The following is an 18,866-nucleotide window of genomic DNA, read 5'->3' as shown; positions in this document are numbered from 1 at the left end:
AGCTTGAGAAATGCCGAGCGTGTTCTTCCCTTTTGGTTTTCTAACTTCAAGTCTTTGCACATTTCATTATAGTAATTGGCTTTGTCTGCTAGAGCTGCTCTTTGAAATCTTCTGTTCAGCTCTTTTATCTTGTCATTTCTTCCATTTGCTTCAGCTACTCTCTGCTCAAGGGCAAGTTTCAAAGTCTCTTCTGACATCCATTTTGGTCTTTTCTCCTTTTCTTGTCTTTCTAGTGACCTCTTGCTTTCTTTATGGATAATGTTCTTGATGTTACCCCACAATTCTTCTGTTTTTCAGTCATTGGTGTTCAATGCATCATATTTATTCTTTAAGTCTCTAAATTCAGGAGGTATATTCAAGATCATATTTTGGCTCTTGTGGACTTGTTTTAACTTCAAGTTAAACTTGCATATGAGCAGTTGATGGTCTGTTCCACAATCAGCTCCTGGCTGAAGATACTGAGCTTTTCCACCGCCTCTTACCACAGATGTAGTCAATCTGATTCCTGTGTATTCCATCTGGCGAAGTCCACATGTATAGACACCATTTGTGTTGTTGAAAAAAAGGTATTTGCAATGAATAAGTGTTTGGTCTTGCAAAATTCTGTCATGTGATTTCCAGCATCATTTCTGTCACCAAGGCCAAATTTTCCAACTACCAGTGATTCTTCTTTGTTTTCTAACTTTTGCATGCTAGGCACCAGTGATAATTAACACATCCTAATTGCATGTTCGGTCAATTTCAGAGTGCAGAAGCTGATAAAAATCTTCAATTTCCTCATCTTTGGCTTTGGTAGTTGGTGCATAAATTTGAATAATAGTTGTATTAACTGGTCTTCCTTGTAGGCATATGGATATTATCCTATCACAGAGAGCACTGTACTTCAGGACAGATCTTGAAACATGCTTTGTAATGATGAATGCCACACCATTTCTCTTCAAATTGTCATTCCTGGCATAGTAGACCACAAGGTGGTCTGATTCAAAATGGCCAGAACCAGCCCATTTCAGCTCACTAATGCCTTGGATATCAATCTTTATGTGCTCCATTTCATTTTTGAGAACTTCTAATTTTCCTAGATCCATGCTATGTACATTCCATGTTTCAATTATTAATGGATATTTGCAGCTGTTTCTCCTCAATTTGAGTCATGCAATATCAGCAAATGGAGGTTTTGAAAGCTTTACCTTATCCATATCATTAAGGCTGGTTCTACTCTGATGATGCAGCTCTTTCCCGGTCCTGTTTTAAGAACCTTCCGACCTAAGTGGCTTATTGTCCTGCACTGTATCGGACAGTGTTTCAGGGCTATTCATAAAGTTGCACAGTAATGTATCAGACAGTGTTTCTCTGATATTCATAAGGTTTTCCCTGGCCAATTCTTTGAGAAGTGGATGGCCTCATCCTTCTTCCTAGTCTGTCTCAGTCTGTAAGCTGTTGAAACCTGTGCACCACGTGCAACCCTGCTGAGTTTGAGACACCAGTGGCACAGCCTCAAACCTCACAGCAACATGCTACCACCCACAGTAGGACGACTGACAGTCAAGTCCATAAATCTCTATCCAATGAGTAATTCTGGTCATTTTTGTGTTTTTGAATTTCGTTCCACATTTTTCTCTCACATTTTTTCCCACATTTTTCCTCCCACTCTATCTAGGATCTCCAGTTTTGATCCCTTTCTGAGTGGTTGGCATTGGTAGGCAGGCACCATCTAATTCTTCTGGTCTTGGGGTCATGAAGGCTGAGGTCCTCGTGGTTCATCTTATCCTTGGACTAACTGTTTCCAGGTGTCTTTGATCTTCTTCACTCTTCTTTGCTTCAGATGAGAGGAGACCAATAATTGCATCTTAGATGGCTGCTTGAACGCTTTTAAGACCCCAGTCACTACTCACCAAAGCAGGTTGTAGAACAAAATTTTTATGTACTATGTTGTGCCAGCTGATCATGATGTCCCCTGAGACTATGGTCCTAAGTCTGCAGGTCCAGTGATTCTCTGTCTCAAGGTGTTTGGTTGTCTGTAAGAAGTCACTCCTACTTTGTCTTCTGTTGCTTCTGTAACATATGTGGCTAATTTCATAGCACAATTGCATATGTAAGATTATCTTCAGCCAAATCTATCCTTGGTCTAGGTTATATTCCTGTTCACCTACCCCCACCTGATCTTCTCACGTGTTTATGCATTTATCTGTAGCTTGGTGTTTGGTGTTAGTGGTAATGCAATATTGTGCATGTGCGTACTAGTATTTGCCTCTGTTATTTATATCTTATATACAAAGGTTCTAAATCTTTACAGAAACAGACTGCCTCATCTTTCTCCTGTGGAGCAGCTGGTAGGCTCAAATCGCTAACCTTTTGGCAAGCAGCCCAATATTTAACCACAATTTCACCAGAGCTCCTTGGTAGGTAGGTAGGTAAGATATCATTTGTTCTCTGCTAGGTTTTGGGCAAAGTTTCAAAAAGATAAGGTTTCTGGGTAGTCAAATTCCAGAAAGGTAAAATCTTCTTCTTCTTTTTTTTAAATCTTTTTAAATGAATTCTCCTCTATAGAAAAAAGCAATATATTTGAGTATAATATAAAAGGAAGATCTTAGGTAGGAAATAGGTGGTATATGGATTTACCCTATTATTCTTTACAAAAATATATCTAAGTATAAGAATTTCCTATTTAATCAAATTATTTCTGATTAGTAATAGAATAGGACTATCTGTTGGATCCAAGCAAAACTCATGTATATTGACATTCATGTTAGAGGCCTGGGTATGAGAAAGAGCATAGGACTGGGTATCGGGACACGGAGTTCTGGGTCCAGACTGGGACTCAACAGAGAGTCACTAACCCTCATTCACGTCTCTCGTCTTCCCTGACACCCTTCCTGAAACAGCAACCCCAGTGTGTCCTATGCCTTACCTGGCTTCACTTTTCTTCAAATATTTCTTACAATTTGTTTATTGGATTACTGTCTGTCTGTTTCCCCTCAGTAGAATATCGCCATGAGATCAGTGACTTTTTTGCTTGCTTGTTTTTATTTTTAACTGCTATGCCCCTGGCCCATAACAACACTCCATAAACATATGCAGAGTAAGTGAGCCTCAATGAGCTTTCTTATCTGTAAAATGGGGATGATATCTATATTGTCAATTGGGTTATTATAAGCATCAACTAAGATGGTGGATATAAAGTATTTTATAAAGCATAAGCTCAAACAGAAAAGCAAGGTACTATTACTGTGTTCTAGCTTTACACTGAATCATTATAACATGTTCATGATGCTGACTTATTGTTTTGAAGATTGAAAGTAGAGCACATGCTGCTTCCTACAGTGCCTGCTCCATAGGGTGCACTTGGGCATAGAGAACAGCTCTTGCTGTCTTTGCTGCCCAGGAAACTCTCAGATGGTTCTAGGGGATGAAGCCTGATTGAACCTGTCAGTTTCCGTCAAGGTCCAATAGCTGGGCAAATGCTCGACTCTGCATTTTAGATATTCTTTTGGAAAAAGAAAAGGGGGTGATGAGAGAAAGAGTCAGTGAAAGATAGTGAAAGAGACAGAAAGACAGAGAAACAGACAGAGACAGCCAGAGTGTCACAGAAGGACAGGAAGACAAGGAGAAGCTGGTAGCCACTCTTGTTCCTTCACATAAAAAGAGAAAATAAGTTTTAAAAATATCAAACCAAAAAACCAAACTCACTGCCGTCAAGTCAGATCCTACTCATAGCGACCCCTCCACCTTGGGTTTCCAAGGCAGTATCACTACGGAAGTAGATTGCTCAATCTTCCTTCCGAGGAGTGGCTGGTGGGTTTGAACCGCCAGCCTTCTGGTTAGCAGTCAAATGCCTTAGGCACTACACAACCAGAGCCCCTTTTAAAAATATAGAGTTAGGTAAAAGAAAATAGATGAAGTGATATGATTTCACACTAGCTGAAATAACCAGCTATAGAAAAACATTCAACGAATATACTTCAATGCTTACTCGGGGTTGTGTACCAGGTACTATCCTAACTGCTTTACATGCATTGTTTCCTATAGCTCTTACAACCTGTCCTTGAGATAAGAATTAATTACAATGCCCATTTGGCAGATGAGGAAACTGAGGCTTTGAGAAGATAAATCATTTGTCCAAGGTCACACTGCCAGTAAATAGCAGGACAGGATTTATGTCTTTCTGACACCAAAGCCCATGATCTTTATTTCTACCCCACTCCAAGAGAACATTTAGTAATCGTTAAGTGCTAAACAACAGGAAACAAACAAAATAAAGCAAAAAGCCACACACACACACAAGCCCCAAAAGGGTCAGGTCTTTGATATATAGGGGAAAATAAAAGAGAGAGCTGATTTTCACTGCAAAAGTATTACTGCTGGAGTACCCATTGATTGTCCCAGCCAGCCACACTGTTACTTAAAATAAAAATAATTTCCTACCCCAGAGGCAATGTTCCAACGACATCCACATTGTATGAGTCTTTCAAGTTAAACCCAGCTGAAATGCCAGTTCCCATGACCACCTAAAACAGACACAAATCCAAATGTGTTTTTACAGAAGAAAATTCAAATGCCAAAAAATGAGCTTCAAAGAATTCGATGGTCAAGCCAAACCTATTCTTGCTTTTAAAGTTCAGTTCAAAACACATATAATGATAATTCCCTCCAGCACTTCTCATCTCTGTTAATGGCTCTAGCACCCCATATAATTAAAATGGATTTTGCAGCATTCTGTGGTCTGGTACTCTCTTCTGCCTTTTCTTTTTCTGTTCCATACTAAGGTGTTTGGCTAATTGAATGCAAAAGAAAGAGGTCATAAAACGTCTTAGGTGTTGGCCTTCTTTGGGGGCTGATAAAATGAGTCTCTGGCCAAAATTTCATAAATAAAGGATATTGAACCACGTATTATGAGGGTGTGCAATGGCAATGCACTGTTATAAAATGTGTGTTTAGATTCAGATTCCTCCTGCTGACCCTGTTAGGGGGATAGCAGCACCAAGTATGGTTAGAGGACGCTACCAGTGCCCAACAGTTGTCTTCTCTCATTTCAGGGTCAGAGTGGAACCACATATCACACAGAGTGTCACTGTACTTAAGGCCATCCTGGACTGTGTGGGCAGATTCACTTGGGGTGTGAAGCACAACCCGTAGTGAGCTACAAGAAGGAAAAAACAGCAGAAAGTACAATAGTAATCTTCTCAATTCCCAAGAACTGTTGCTATAGAAAAAGAGCCCTCGTGGCGCAATGGTTAAGTGCTCCACTGCTAACTGAAAGGTCTGCAGCTCAGACTCACCCAGTGGCTCCATGGGAGACAGACCTGGTGATTTGCTTCCATAAAGATCTCAGGCAAGAAAACCCTATGGGGCAGTTCCACTCTGTCACATGGAGTTGCCATGAGCTGGAATTGACTCCGTGGAGCACAACAACAGCATTGCAACTTTCTGAGCGGGTTCTTCTAGAGAGAAGAAATTAGCCAGGGAAGGGAGCTAGGCACTCAGAAGTGGTGGTCACTATAGGGAATCAATAATAAGGCAAACTTATTATCAGAAACAACAGCCTGAGAGCAAGGACACAGATGTTTCTGGCTCTATTGATGATAGGCCCCTTTCTGTTGGTGGCAATTATGTTTCTCATCCTTAAATTGCATTTATTGTGAATCTCAAACTGAGGAAGTGCCCAGAATATTCAAATCCACAGGATAAATATGGCCCAAGTTCCCAGAGCATCAATTTTGTTCAGTTGTAAATAATTTAAACTATTATTTTCCTACCAAATACAACAGGATGTGTTATGAAATAGAATGCAAAATTCACACAATTTTTTATGGTAAAAAATATATTTCATGCATAAAGGAGTCATAAAGACTCTCTTCAAACTCTCCAGTATGGCTTCTCTTGCTTCTATTCTAAAACATTTAGATAAAAAGTTTTAAAAACAGTGGCTTGAAGTATAATGAAAAGATTGTAATTACAACAATAGGAGCTCTGTTGGAGCAGTGGTTAAACATTAGGCTGCTAACAGAAAGCTTGCAAGTTTGAACCCACAAAGCAGCTCCCCCGGAAAAAACCCTCTCAGGAGTGGCTGGTGGGTTTGATCCGTGAGCCTTCTGGTTAGCAGTCAAGTAAATGCCTTAGGCACTAAGCCACCAGAGTTCCCCTGTAAAGATTACAGCCCAGAAAACTTTACGGGACAGTTCTACTCTGCCATATGGGGTTGTTATGAGTCCAAACAGACTTTATGGCACCTAACAACAACAATTACAATGACAGAATTCTAGAGAACCGTTGCCCCAGAAAACAATAAGGAATCTATAAAGGGAATCTGGGAAATGGACAGAACTAGTAACCTAAGTGAGACAAAGAAATTTTTATCATTCACTTTATATTTAGGACTTGTCTTCTTTCTCATGCAAGGGAACTCAGAACCAGCTCTTAGACTTCAAGAGGAAACCGCAACACTGTCCTCAGTACCAAGAGAACAAGTTTTGAAATAGAAAGATTGGCTTGTGCGCAAGACCAAAGCGAGGGAAGAGATCAGAGGAATCAGCTTCCTTGTGGGCAATGCCGGCCAGTGGCCAGTTGTTTCCGTGGCTGGAACTTTTTGCTAAATGTGGATCAGACACCTGAGCTTTTTATTTCTTATTCTTTTCCCAAGCTATGCCCCAAGGCATCCCAGGATATCCTGGGACATTACAAAGCTTTGAGAGAAACAGTGACATCTGTCAGACATTGTACAAACTTCTTGTTTGAGGTAGTTCACAGTTTTAGTTTGCACGACATTCTTTTTGATAATGGTGCATCTTGCAAAGCTGGGTATTCAGTGGTTGCTGTGCCAAAAGTCAGCGGTCATTGTGTGCCTCAAGTCAACTGACTTGATGCAGAGTAGAACTATCTGATAGTGCGTCCAAGGCTGTAATCTTTACAGAAGCAGATCACTGGATTTTTCTCCCATCGAGAGGCTGGTGGGGTTGAACTGCAGACTCTTTGGCAGAAATCAATGATGACCCAATGTGCAGGGTTGCAGGGTCCAATCTGATTCTAAGATTTGAGTTGTGCAGTGCTCATAGGCACACATATACCATTAAAATATTATTGCAGTTATTTAAACATATAATATTTTTTCTTTTAAATTATGTGTATCTTATTTAAAAAGAGACACAAAGTTGCTAGACAGAAATACTTATTAAATCATTTGGTGCCTTGCTGCTGTTGTTAAGTGCCATCGAATCAGCTCTAACTCATAGCGACCCTATGTACAACAGAAGGAAACACTGCTCAGTCCTGTGCAAGCCTCACAAACCCATCACTGCAGCCACTGTGTCAATGCATCTCGTTGAGGGCCTTCCCTTTTTTCATTGACCCTTCACTTTACCAGGCATGATATCCTTCTCCAGGAATGGTCCCTTCTGACAATATGATCAAATTAGGTGAGATGAAGTCTGGCTATTCTCTCTTCCAAGGAGCATTCTGGCTGCACTTCTTCCAGGAAAGATTGTTAGTTCTTCTGGCAGTCCATGGTATTTTCAGAATTCTTCACCAACACCACAACTTTAAAGCATCAACTCTTCTTCGGTCTTCCTTATTCATTGTCCAACTTTCACATGCATAGAAGGCAATAGAAAATACCATGGCTTGGGTTCGGTGTACCTTAGTCTTTAAAGAGACATTTTGGAGCTTCAGCACTTTAAAGAGGTCTTTTGCAGCATATTTGCCCAATGCAATACATTGTCTAATTTCTTGACTACTGCTTCCAATGGTGTTGATTGTGCAACCAAGTAATATGAAATCTTTGATAACTTCATTTTTTTCTCCATCTATCACGATGCTGTTTATTGGTCCAGTTGTAAGGATTTTTGTTTATGTTGTGGTGTACTACATATTGCAGACTATAATCTCTAATCTTCATCAGTAGTAAGTGCTTCAAGTCATCTATGCTCTCAGCAAGCAGACTTGTGTCGTCTGCATATTGCTTATTGTTGATGAGTCTTTCTCCAATCCTGATGGTGCATTCTTCTTCATACAGTCCTAGGTACTTAATTAACAGAACTATCTGGTATTTCTTTTGGCCTAGGAGTTCTATGAACCAAGAAAGTTTGGGAAGCTTTGTCTTTTTGTTCTTTTCAGAATGGAAACACCTTTATTTGTAGTGGTGCAGTGGTTAAGCACTCAGCTGCTAACCAAAAGTTCAGCAGTTTGAACCCCTAAGCTGCTCTGCAGGAGAAGGAATGTGGCAGTCTGCTTCTGTAAAACCTTGGGAATCCTATAGGGCAATTCTACTCTGTCCTTTAGGGTCACTATGAATTGGAATCGACTTGATGGCAATGGTTTTTTTTTTTTTTTCTTTTCATTTTTTAAAGTAATATGTATTAATTACAAAAAAAAAAATCATACAATAAAAAATGAGAAAAACAAATCTTCCATAATTCCACCATTCAGAGATAATGTTTGTATATGGCTTTCACATGCATCTTTAAAATCACATGTCTACATTTTAATGCTTTTTCTTTTTACTTAGTGTATTTTTAAAAGTTCCATTGACAGATTCTAACTTTTTCTTGGCAGAGCTGAGTGAGAAAAATGAAAATCCTCTAATTCCTTGTTTCTCCCTATCCACTTAGAAATCCCTCACAGAAATAGTTAAGTGTATACAGTTCAGAAATTAAACAAGTCATCAGCTTGAGTTGACTTACCGCAAAAAACTCTAAAGGAATGGGTGCTGGCAATTTCTCTTTAAATCTCTCATTAAACTCCTTGCCACCCAACAGCAAACCAAAAACCATCAGTCCGACGCCTAGGGAACACACGTTCAGGTTTTTAACATTCTGCAACACAGCAACTGTACTCTGTAACACATGAACACTGGATGTTTATATCAAGAAATAGCCCCTGAATAGAGACTCTCTAGTGCACTAATTCAAACCAGCTGTTCCATTACTGGACATTTCTAGTCAAAGTCCTCCAGCTGAAATTGCTCTCTTTGTAGTTTCCACCAATAAGGAGGCATTTCTATTCAATACTGCAATTGTATAGTTGCGATTCTTATCCAACGATTTTATAATGTTTCTTGATACTCTGATGTCATACCGTAGTATTATATAATCCAGACAAGTAACGCTGAAGCTGAGTCCTGAGCATTAAGGGCTCATCCAAAGGTAAACACACAGAAAAGCTTTTAGGAGCTGAAACAGGGAGAAATCATTGTCAGTAGGTGAAAGAGAAATCAGGTGGGCTTTGAATCAATAATGTGTTGATGTTTGGAAAGGAGCCTAGGGGAGTCATAGAAGAAAGTAAGGCTTCAAATGGCCTCATTCTTATAGATCTCTATGGGGATCTTGTTAAAATGTAGATTGAGTCGGTATATCTGGGGTGGAAATTAAAAGTCTCATCAGGGAGTTGAACTGGAATGAAGCAGTTTAAAGCCCTAGAAGAAAACCACTTAGTTATACCCTAAGTTTACAGTCTGGGCACCCCAAATATAGTCAGTCCTCATGGGAAACCCAGGAGAGTAAACTCCCCACCAAGCCCAGGCACACACACTTTCCTATCACAGGGCTTCAGAGTGCGAAGGAGTAATTGTATGGTGGATTTCTCTTCTGACAAGGTATTTAGGGAAATATCAAAGTAAGAAGCACATTACCAGAATATTATGGATTTAATATCTGTCTTCTCACTGGACTGAAAGCCTTATCTTCAAGCCTTATCTCCTTGGCTCATTGCTGCATCCCAGTGTCTAGCACAATTTCAAGGTAGAGGGTAGATATTTACCTACAAAGGTTGTTGATTGTTGCAAGGCTTGCTTTAGCAGCATCTCACAAGTTTTAATATGGAGTGCTTTCACTGTCATTTGGTTCTAATTATTTAATAATTTCCTCTTTGTCCATGGACTATTTAGAAGGATGTTTTTGGTTTCCAAATGTGTGGGAGTTCTGAAGCTATACTTAGTTATTGAGGTCTAATTATATTGCATCACACGAAAAATATTGTATTTTTAGAATTCATGGCCTAACACATGATCATTTGTTGCCATTGTTCCATATGTGCTTGCAAATAATTTATATTTTCTCTGGATTGAGTGGAAGAGTCTATGTGTATTTTATTAGATTAAATGGGTTAACTGTGTTAGTTAAATCTTTTATAGCCTTACTTTTTTTTGTCTGCTTGACTTAATAGTTTTTGAGTGAGATATGTTCCCCCGTATGTCTTTAAATGATTTATTTGTTCACAGACAGAATATAATTTGGTCTAAAGGAAAAGCTGCGTCTTCAGGTAATTAGGTTAAAAGTGTATCCACTGCGCTTTAGTTGATTCAGACTCCTAGCAACCCTATAGGACAGAATAGAACTGCCCCATAGGGTTTACAAGGCTGTGAATCTTTACAAAAGCAGACTGACTGCTTTGCATTTCTTCCACAGAGTGGCTGGTGTGCTTGAACTGCCAACCTTGTAGTTTAACTACTGTGCCACCAGAACTCCTTGGTTAAAGACCTAACAAAAATTTCTTGTGAGGTAGGCAGTATCCCATATTATTAAAATAGAGTTGTAAGGTTGACTTCTCCTTAGAGTGTTCTCAGAAAAAATTTATAGTAATTGACTTTCTTTTTATAGAAATTCTAGGGTGAATGAACTTTGAAGGTAAAAGAGATACAGAAGAGAAGCCAGGAAATAAGAAGATGGAGAAACAAGGACCAGAAAGTCAGGAAGTTGCTTACTTACATACACCACTGAAAATATCCCACTGTACCGCTTTGTTTTAACTCCAAACAGGTATTTTAACATGGAGGTGAAGACGTGCACAGCTGCCGCGGTGGTGAACCCTCGGACCAGAGGCTCTGTGAGGTATATGGCTACAAATCCAAACCTGCAGACGCCTAGGCAAAACTATTTTTTTTTTTTAATGACAAAGAAACAAATAAATCACATGATAGATCAGGAAATTATAATCCACAGAAAACACACAAAGGTTCTTTATGGACAACTTTCTAATGCTACCTGCAGCATTTAAGTAACTAACAAATCACTCACTGGTTATACAGAAAACAATGGAAGGTTTGGAATGGCTTGGAGCTCCACAAAGCATTGGCCAGCACTGAGACCTTCATATATCTGGCAGAACTGGAGACATGCTTAGTCATGTAGACTATGGTGCATCATCACTTGCTGTTCCTTCCAAGCAGATAAGAGATGACCTCTTACCAGTATTTACCCATCCTGGTGTTTCAAGCTTGCCTCACTTTTTGGGATCTAAAGTATACACAATCAAAACTTGCTGCTGTTGTTGAGTGCTGCCAAATAGATTCTGACTCATAGTGACCCTATAGTACAAAGTAGAACTGCCCCATAGGATTTCCTAGGCTGTAATCTTTACCATTTTTACCTGTGATATGCAGACAACATAACTTTGATTTCTGAAAGTGAAAATGACTTGAAGCACTTACTGATGAAGATTAAAGACTATAGTGTGCACTACGGATTACATCTCAACATAAAGAAAATAAAAATTCTCACAACTGGACTGATAAGCAGCATCACAGAAAATGGAGAAAAGACTGAAGTTATCAGAGATATCCTATCACTTGGTTCCACAATCAACACCCATGGAAGCAGGGGTCAGGAAATCAGACAACATATTGCACTGGGCAAATCTTCTACAAAAGACCTCTTTAAAGTGCTGAAGAGCAAAGATGTCTCTTTGAAGACTAAGGTGTGCCTAACCCAGGCCATGGTATTCTCAACAGTCTCATATGCATATAAAAGCTGGACAATGAATAAGGAAGACTGAAGAAGAGTTGATGCTTTGGGTTGTGGTGTTGGTGAAGAATACTGAAAGTACCATGGACTGGCAGAAGAACTAACGAGTCTGTCCTGGAAGAAGTGCAGCCAGAATGCTCCTTAGAAGCGAGAGTGGCCAGACTTTGCCTCACCTACTTTGGTTATGTTGTCAGAAGGGACCATTCCCCGGAGAAGTATATCATGCTTGGTAAAGTGGAGGGTCCGTGAAGAAGGGGAAGGCCCTCAATGAGATGGAGTGACACAGTGGCTGCAGCAATGGGCTCAGGGACAGCAAGGATTATGAGGCTGGCACAGGACCAGGCAGCATTTCATTCTGTTGTACGTAGGGTTGCTATGAGTCGGAGCTGACTCGACAGCACCTAACAACACCACCAACAACAATCCTAACCAAATAGATTGCCAGATCTTTTCCCCAGTGGAACTGCTGATAGGTTTGAACCACAGACCTTTTGGTTAGCAACTGAAACCTAAAGCATTTCATCAGTAGAGCTCCTCTCAAAACTTGCTAGCTGCTCATAAATACCAGTGGTTTGTAGGGTAGGCAGATGTACCAGTGCTCTTAGAATGCTATGATCTCTGAGCTCTGGATTTTTGCTGGCTGACTCTGCCCACCTTGTAGTAAGACTGCCCAAGAGTGCTCAATAGATAGTCAGCTCTGGTAGCGTACTGCCTAAGGCACTTGACTGCTAACCAGAAGGCTGGCGGTTCAAACCCACCAGCCACTCCTCAGAAGGAAAGGTTGGGCAATCTACTTCTGTTGTGATACTGCCTCGGAAACCCAAGGAGGGGTCACTATGAGTCAGGTCCGACTCAACGGCACATAACAACAAATGAGCAAATAAAAATCCCTTTCCCCATCTTTGAGTTTTACCTGAATGATTCCTGAAAGTAAGGTCACAGACATGGCGACTTTCACCCTCAAGGCATCTCTTGCTTCTGTATCATTGGTTGCATTTACTCCTCCTGGAATCACTATATCATCTGGTACTAATCGGACAGCCACACCACCAATCATCAGGCTAATCACAGCAAAGGGACCTGAAATAATGAAGCATTAATGATCACTATCCAGGAATTCGAGGAAACTATTTTCAGTATATCTAATGTGGCTGTTACCCCTATGCCAAGAGACATGGGTGAGGTCAAAAAGTTTGCCTTGAAATTAAACCACACTGCTGTCCTTTAGCATCCTATTCCTGGTGTGTGTATAAGTGACATGTGGCAGATTGTATTTTCCAAAAATAACCACAATAATAGTCCATCCACATACTCTTCTGGAACTTTGTCACTTTGCCATCCAAAAGTAGAGTCTAATTCCTCTCTCCTTGAGTCTGGGTGGGCTTATGACTTGCTGGTAACTCAAAAATATGCAGTAAAAGTCACTGTTTGACTTCTGAGGCTTGGTAATAAAAGGTGATGTAGCTTCCATCTTGAGAGTTTCAATATTGTGCTGCAGTCCTGAGCCACCATATGTAAGAAAGCTCAAAAGAGGCCACATGGAGAAGTTCTGGGACCACATGGTAGAAAGGAGGAGGAAGGGAGGAAAGAAGAGAATGAGAAGAAGAGAGGAAGTAGGAGGAGAGGAGGGGAGGAAGAGAAGTAGGAGAAGGAGGAAAGAGGAAAGAGAGAGAGATTGAGTTTCAGTTAACCCTTAGCTGCTCTAGTTCCAAACACCATCTCACTCTCTATGACATAAAAGACCCTGAATCAGAACTCCTCAGACAAGCCCTTCCCAAACTCCTGACCCACAGGAACTGTGAGAGATAATAAAATGATGTTTTAAGCTGCTAAATTTTAGAGTATTTTTTTACCCAGCAATAGATAACATTGTGTGTGTTATTATTATGAACATAATAATTCAACATTATTATGAAATCCTTATGCATCTATATTAACTAAAAAAAAAAAAAAGGCATACAATTCAGAGCCTGAAACATGATTAAAATGCACAACATTCACATCAAAAAGAAAAACCAAACCCACTCCCATTGAGTCAATTCTGACTCATAGTGACCCTATAGGACAGAGAAGAACTGTCCCATAGGCTTTCCAAGGCTGTAAATCTTTATGGAAGCAGATTGCCTCATCTTCCTACAGAATGACTGGTGGGTTCAAACTGCTGACCTTTTGGTTATCAGCCAAATGTTTGAACTACTGTGCCACCAGAGCTCATTTAAAACATGTATAGTAATTAGGAATCTGAAGTACCACTAATAAAATAAATGAAAAGAAAAACTAGATGCATGCACATTGTATTATGAAATGAAATATTTATCTCATTTCACAGATTTCAACAAATTTTTGTATATAAAAAAAATCATTTCTTTTGATTATCTCAAGACCATAAGAAAGCTTCTAGTTTTAGAAATCTTGTGCGTGTATGGGAGTACCTTTCAAAACACCTCCTGTGTATGCAGCAACAAAAACTATTCCTAAGTAGACATTCTAATAATGACCATTCAATTTATTTGGTATATTGCTAAGCTTGGAAATCCATGTAGGTAGGTACTAAATTGTTAAGTAGAGGCTTTTACCTATGGATACGTGTCTGGACGTTCCAAAGAAACAGTACATGATAACAGGGTAAAATGAAGAGTACAGGCCAAACACTGGAGGCACAGCTGCCAACATTGCGAAGGCTAAACCTGTGGGATGAAAAAACAAAGAAATGAAAACAGAGGGGTTATATGTATTTTTTCTTTTTGGTTCTTTATCTCTGATGGATAGGTGAAAACCTTCTTAATTTAAGCTTATGTGTTTTAACCTGCCCAGTTTTCCACCTCAACCCTACATGTAACTGTATTTCTACTTACAGAGTCTAGGCTGAGGCAGTTTCCCTTGTTGTGTCCTTTTTTGCATGGGGATAGGCTTTTTTTTTTTTTTTTTTGTAGTTTATTCTTTCACAAATTAGATGCATGTAGAAAAAGTCTTACTTGACTGTGCAGTTGTAATCTGTTGATACTCTAATGCTGGCTTCCTTTAATGGGCTGTCTTTGCAGGTTCACTGGAGACCATTCTTCAGTAAGGAACTCCTGCTACGCCGTTCACTGGCCAGTGCAATGCCTCTTCCACCTGACCCTCAGATTCCTCTCCTAGCCCCTTACTCAAAAGTACATCCATGCAGTTCTGTCTGCTGCCCTATGCTTATCTGTAGGCAGTGTGCTTGGACAGGGCGACTTCCAAACGAGCCAAGACTTGATCTTGGACAGAGCTTGATCTTGACTCTCTTTTCTTTTCACTCCACATTTTTACCTTCCAGGGTGCCAATTATTCAACGGCAAAACTCAGCACCTCCACCCAAGAAACTCTGGAAGTGCAGGCTACATCCACTGGAGGGCACCCTCTCCATTCTGTTGCCATAGGCAGTTCACACTCTCCTGTACCTGTAGACTTTTTTTTCCCCCATGCAAGAATTAGACAGCAGTCTCCACAACTCCAGGGGACACGTGCCCAGCATTCTGAGTGGTTCTCTTGCTGTCCTTTCTCATTTGACTTTAGGTGGAAGAAAAATACATAGGGTTTTAACCTCTCTCTAAAAATTCTCATTCCAAATCTTTTATCAATATCCTTATTGCCTCTCATCACATATTATGTTGAAGAAATAAGGATAACCTAGAGAGTTTGGGTGTCATTCACTTGTCGCTCTGCATAGACCTTCAGCTTTGGGGCCTAAGCCAAAGAGTTCCAGGACAACTAGAAAATCCTCACTTCTCTATTTTCATTGATTAGTGATGGGCAGGGAAGCTCTGGTAGTGTAGTGCCTAAGGCACTTGACTGCTAATCAGAAGGCTGGCAGTTCAAACCCACCAGCTACTCCTCGGAGGGAAGGTTGGGCAATCTACTTCCGTAGTGATACCCCCTCGGAAACCCAAGGAGGGGTTGCTATGAGTTGGGTCTGACCCTATGGCACATAACAACAACAGTGATGGGCACAATAACATCTTTTCCATACAAGTTTGACTATGACATGATCTTTACCTCTCAGCTGCATTTGACCTACTGGATCATTCTCTGTTTTAAAATACTTTCTTCCTCTCTATAATACTACATGCTCCTGGTTTTCCTTCCCCTTTCCCGGCCACTTCTATTCAGTCTCTGCTGATGGTTACTCCTTCTCTATGTGACCTTTAATGTTGGACAGAGCTTGATTTTGACTCTTTTTTTTTGTCACTCTATACTCTTTGCCTGAATGATCTTGTCTACTGTCATGGTTTACATGCTATCTACATGCTAATAGGCAGGAAAGCCGGGGGGAGGGAGAAAAGCAGCCAGAAAGGGGGGATGACAAAGCAAGCAGCGGCAGGGATCCAGGTAAGGGGAGGGACCCAGGCCCCACCCCCAAGAGGCAGGAAGTGGAGGGAGACAAGCCAGGGGGACGATAGAGTGAACAGTGGCAGGAATCCAGGTAAAGGAGGGACCCAGGCCCCACCTCCAACAGGCAGGAAAGCAGGGGAAAGCAAAGCCAGAGGGGATGACGAAGCAGAGTAGTGCCAGGGATACAGGTAAGAGGAGGGTGGAGAGGCTTTAAACAGCTAAGGGAGACAAACTTGTCTGTCAGTTTGTCATACTGCGGTGGGTTGCGTGTTGCTGTGAGGCTTGAAGCTGTAACACTGGTGTTTCAAATGCCAGCAGGGTTGCACATGGTGCACAGGTTTCAATGCAGCTTACAGACAGAGACAGACTAGGAAGAAGGAAGAGGCCATCCGCTTCCCCCAGAATTGGCCAGGGAAAACCTTATGAATAGCAGAGAAACACTGTCTGATACATTACTGTGCAACTTTATGAACGGCCTGGAAACAACATCAGATACAGTGCAGAGGAGGATGAGCCCCTTAGGTTGGAAGGCTCTCAAAATACCACTGGGAAAGAGCTTCATCATCAGAGTAGGACCAACCTTACTGATATGGATAAAGTAAAGCTTTCGAGACCTCCATTTGCTGATACGACATGACTCAAATTGAGGAGAAATAGCTGCAAACATCCATTAATAATTGGAACATGGAATGTATGAAGCATGAATCTAGAAAAATTGGAAGTTGTCAAAAATGAAATGGAACACATAAAAATTGATATCCTAGGCATTAGTGAGCTGAAATGCACTGGTTTTGGCCATTTTGAATCAGACAACCATATGATCTACTATGCCAGGAATGACAATTTGAAGAGTAATGGCGTGGCATTCATCATCACAAAGGACATTTCAAAATCTGTCCTGAAGTACAATGCTGTCAGTTAGTGATAGGATAATATCCATATGCCTACAAGGAATACCAGTTAATATGACTATTATTCAAATTTGTGCACCAACCACCAAAGCAAAATATGAGGAAATTGAAGATTTTTTATCAACTTCTGCAGTCTGAAACTCACCGAACATGCAATCAAGATGTGTTAATTATCACTGGTGACTGGAATGCAAAAGTTGGAAACAAAGAAGAATCACTGGTAGATGGAAAACTTGGCCTTGGTGACAGATTAACACTGGAGATCACATGATAGAATTTTGCAAGACCAATGACTTACTCATTGCAAATACCTTTTTTCAACAACACAAATGGTGGCTATACACATGGATTTCACCAGATGGAGTACATAGGAAATAGACTGACTACATCTGTGGCAAGAGGTGATGGAAAAGCTCAATATCTTCAGCCAAAACCAGGCTCCAGAGCTGATTGTGGAACAGACCATCAACTGCTCATATGCAAGTTCAACTGGAAGTTGAAGACAGTTAAAAAAAGTCCACAAGAGCCAAAATATGACCTTGAATATATCCTTCCTGAATTTAGAGACCATCTAAAGAAAAGATTTGATGCATTGAACACCAGTGACTGAAAACCTGAAGAACTATGGGATAATATCAAGAACATCATCCATGAAGAAAGCAAGAGGTCATTAAAAAGAAAAGAAAAGAAGAAAAGACCAAAATAGATGTCAGAAGAGACTCTGAAACTTGACCTTGAGTGGAGAGTAGCTAAAGCAAATGTAAGAAATGACAAGATAAAAGAGTCAAACAGAAGATTTCAAAGAGCAGCTCAAGCAGACAAAGCCAATTACTATAATGAAATGTGCAAAGACCTGGAGTTAGAAAACTAAGAGGGGAAGAACATGCTTGGCATTTCTCAAGCTGAAAGAACTCAGGAAAAAATTTAAGCCTCAAGTTGCAATACTGAAAGATTCTATGGGCAAAATATTGAATGATGCAGGAAATATCAAAAGAAGATGGAAGGAATACACAGAGTCACTGTAACAAAAAGACCTGGTCGATCTTCATCCATTTCAGGAGATGCCATATGATCAAGAACCAATGGTGTTGTAGGAAGAAGTTGAAGCTACACTGAAGGAATTGGCAAAAGAACAAGGCTCTGGGAATTGACGGAATATCCATTGAGATGTTTCAATAAATGGAGCCCCACTGGAGGCACTCACTCGGTTATGCCAAGAGATTTGGAAGACAGCTACCTGGCCAACTGACTGGAAGAGATCCATATTTGTACCCATTCCAAAGAAAGGTGATCCCACAGAATGTGGAAATTGTTGAACAATATCATTAATATTGCACACAAGTAAAATCTTACTGAAGATAATTCAAAAACAGTTGCAGCAGTATATTGACAGAGAACTACCAGAGGTGCAAGCTGGATTCAGAAGAGGGCGTGAAACAAGGAATATCATTGCTGATGTCAGATGGATCTTGGCTCAAAGCAAAGAATAGCAGAAAGATGTTTACTTGTGTTTTATTGACTATGCATTTGATTGTGTGGATCATAACAAACTGTGGATAACATTGAGAAGAGTGGGAATTCCAGAACACTTAATTGTACTCATAAGAAACCTATAATTATACCAGGAGGCTGTCATTCAAACAGAACAAGGGGATACTGCATGGCTTAAAATCAAGAAGGAAGTGCGTCAGGCTGTATTCTTTAACCATACTTACTCAATCTGTATGCTGAGCAAATAATCTGAGAAGCTGGACTATATGAAGAAGAATGTGGCCTCAGGATTGGAGGAAGAATCATTAACAACCTGTGATATGCTGACGACACAACTTTGCTTGCTGAAAGTGAGGATGACTTGAAGCACTTACTGATG

General features: G+C 40.3%; 1 protein-coding gene across 1 annotated transcript in view; it reads right to left on the bottom strand.

The window, feature by feature from the left end:
* The window catches only part of SLC26A5 (solute carrier family 26 member 5), a 53,031-nt gene that overhangs the window by 16,905 nt on the left and 17,260 nt on the right, over positions 1-18,866 (bottom strand). Inside the window, exons 3-7 of the mRNA XM_007944558.2 lie at positions 14,306-14,416; positions 12,643-12,809; positions 10,695-10,859; positions 8,673-8,825; positions 4,423-4,505 (exon numbers count right to left, since the gene is read on the bottom strand). Coding sequence (XP_007942749.1) covers positions 4,423-4,505; positions 8,673-8,825; positions 10,695-10,859; positions 12,643-12,809; positions 14,306-14,416 — 679 coding nt within the window. The remainder of the gene's footprint in view (positions 1-4,422; positions 4,506-8,672; positions 8,826-10,694; positions 10,860-12,642; positions 12,810-14,305; positions 14,417-18,866) is intronic.

Source organism: Orycteropus afer, unplaced genomic scaffold, assembly GCF_000298275.1.
Source record: "Orycteropus afer afer isolate SDZICR_OR568_19922 unplaced genomic scaffold, OryAfe1.0 scaffold00007, whole genome shotgun sequence".
In the NCBI taxonomy this organism is placed as follows: domain Eukaryota; kingdom Metazoa; phylum Chordata; class Mammalia; order Tubulidentata; family Orycteropodidae; genus Orycteropus; species Orycteropus afer.
Note: the sequence above shows the minus strand (reverse complement) of the source record. Positions and strands in the feature narration are given on the sequence as shown.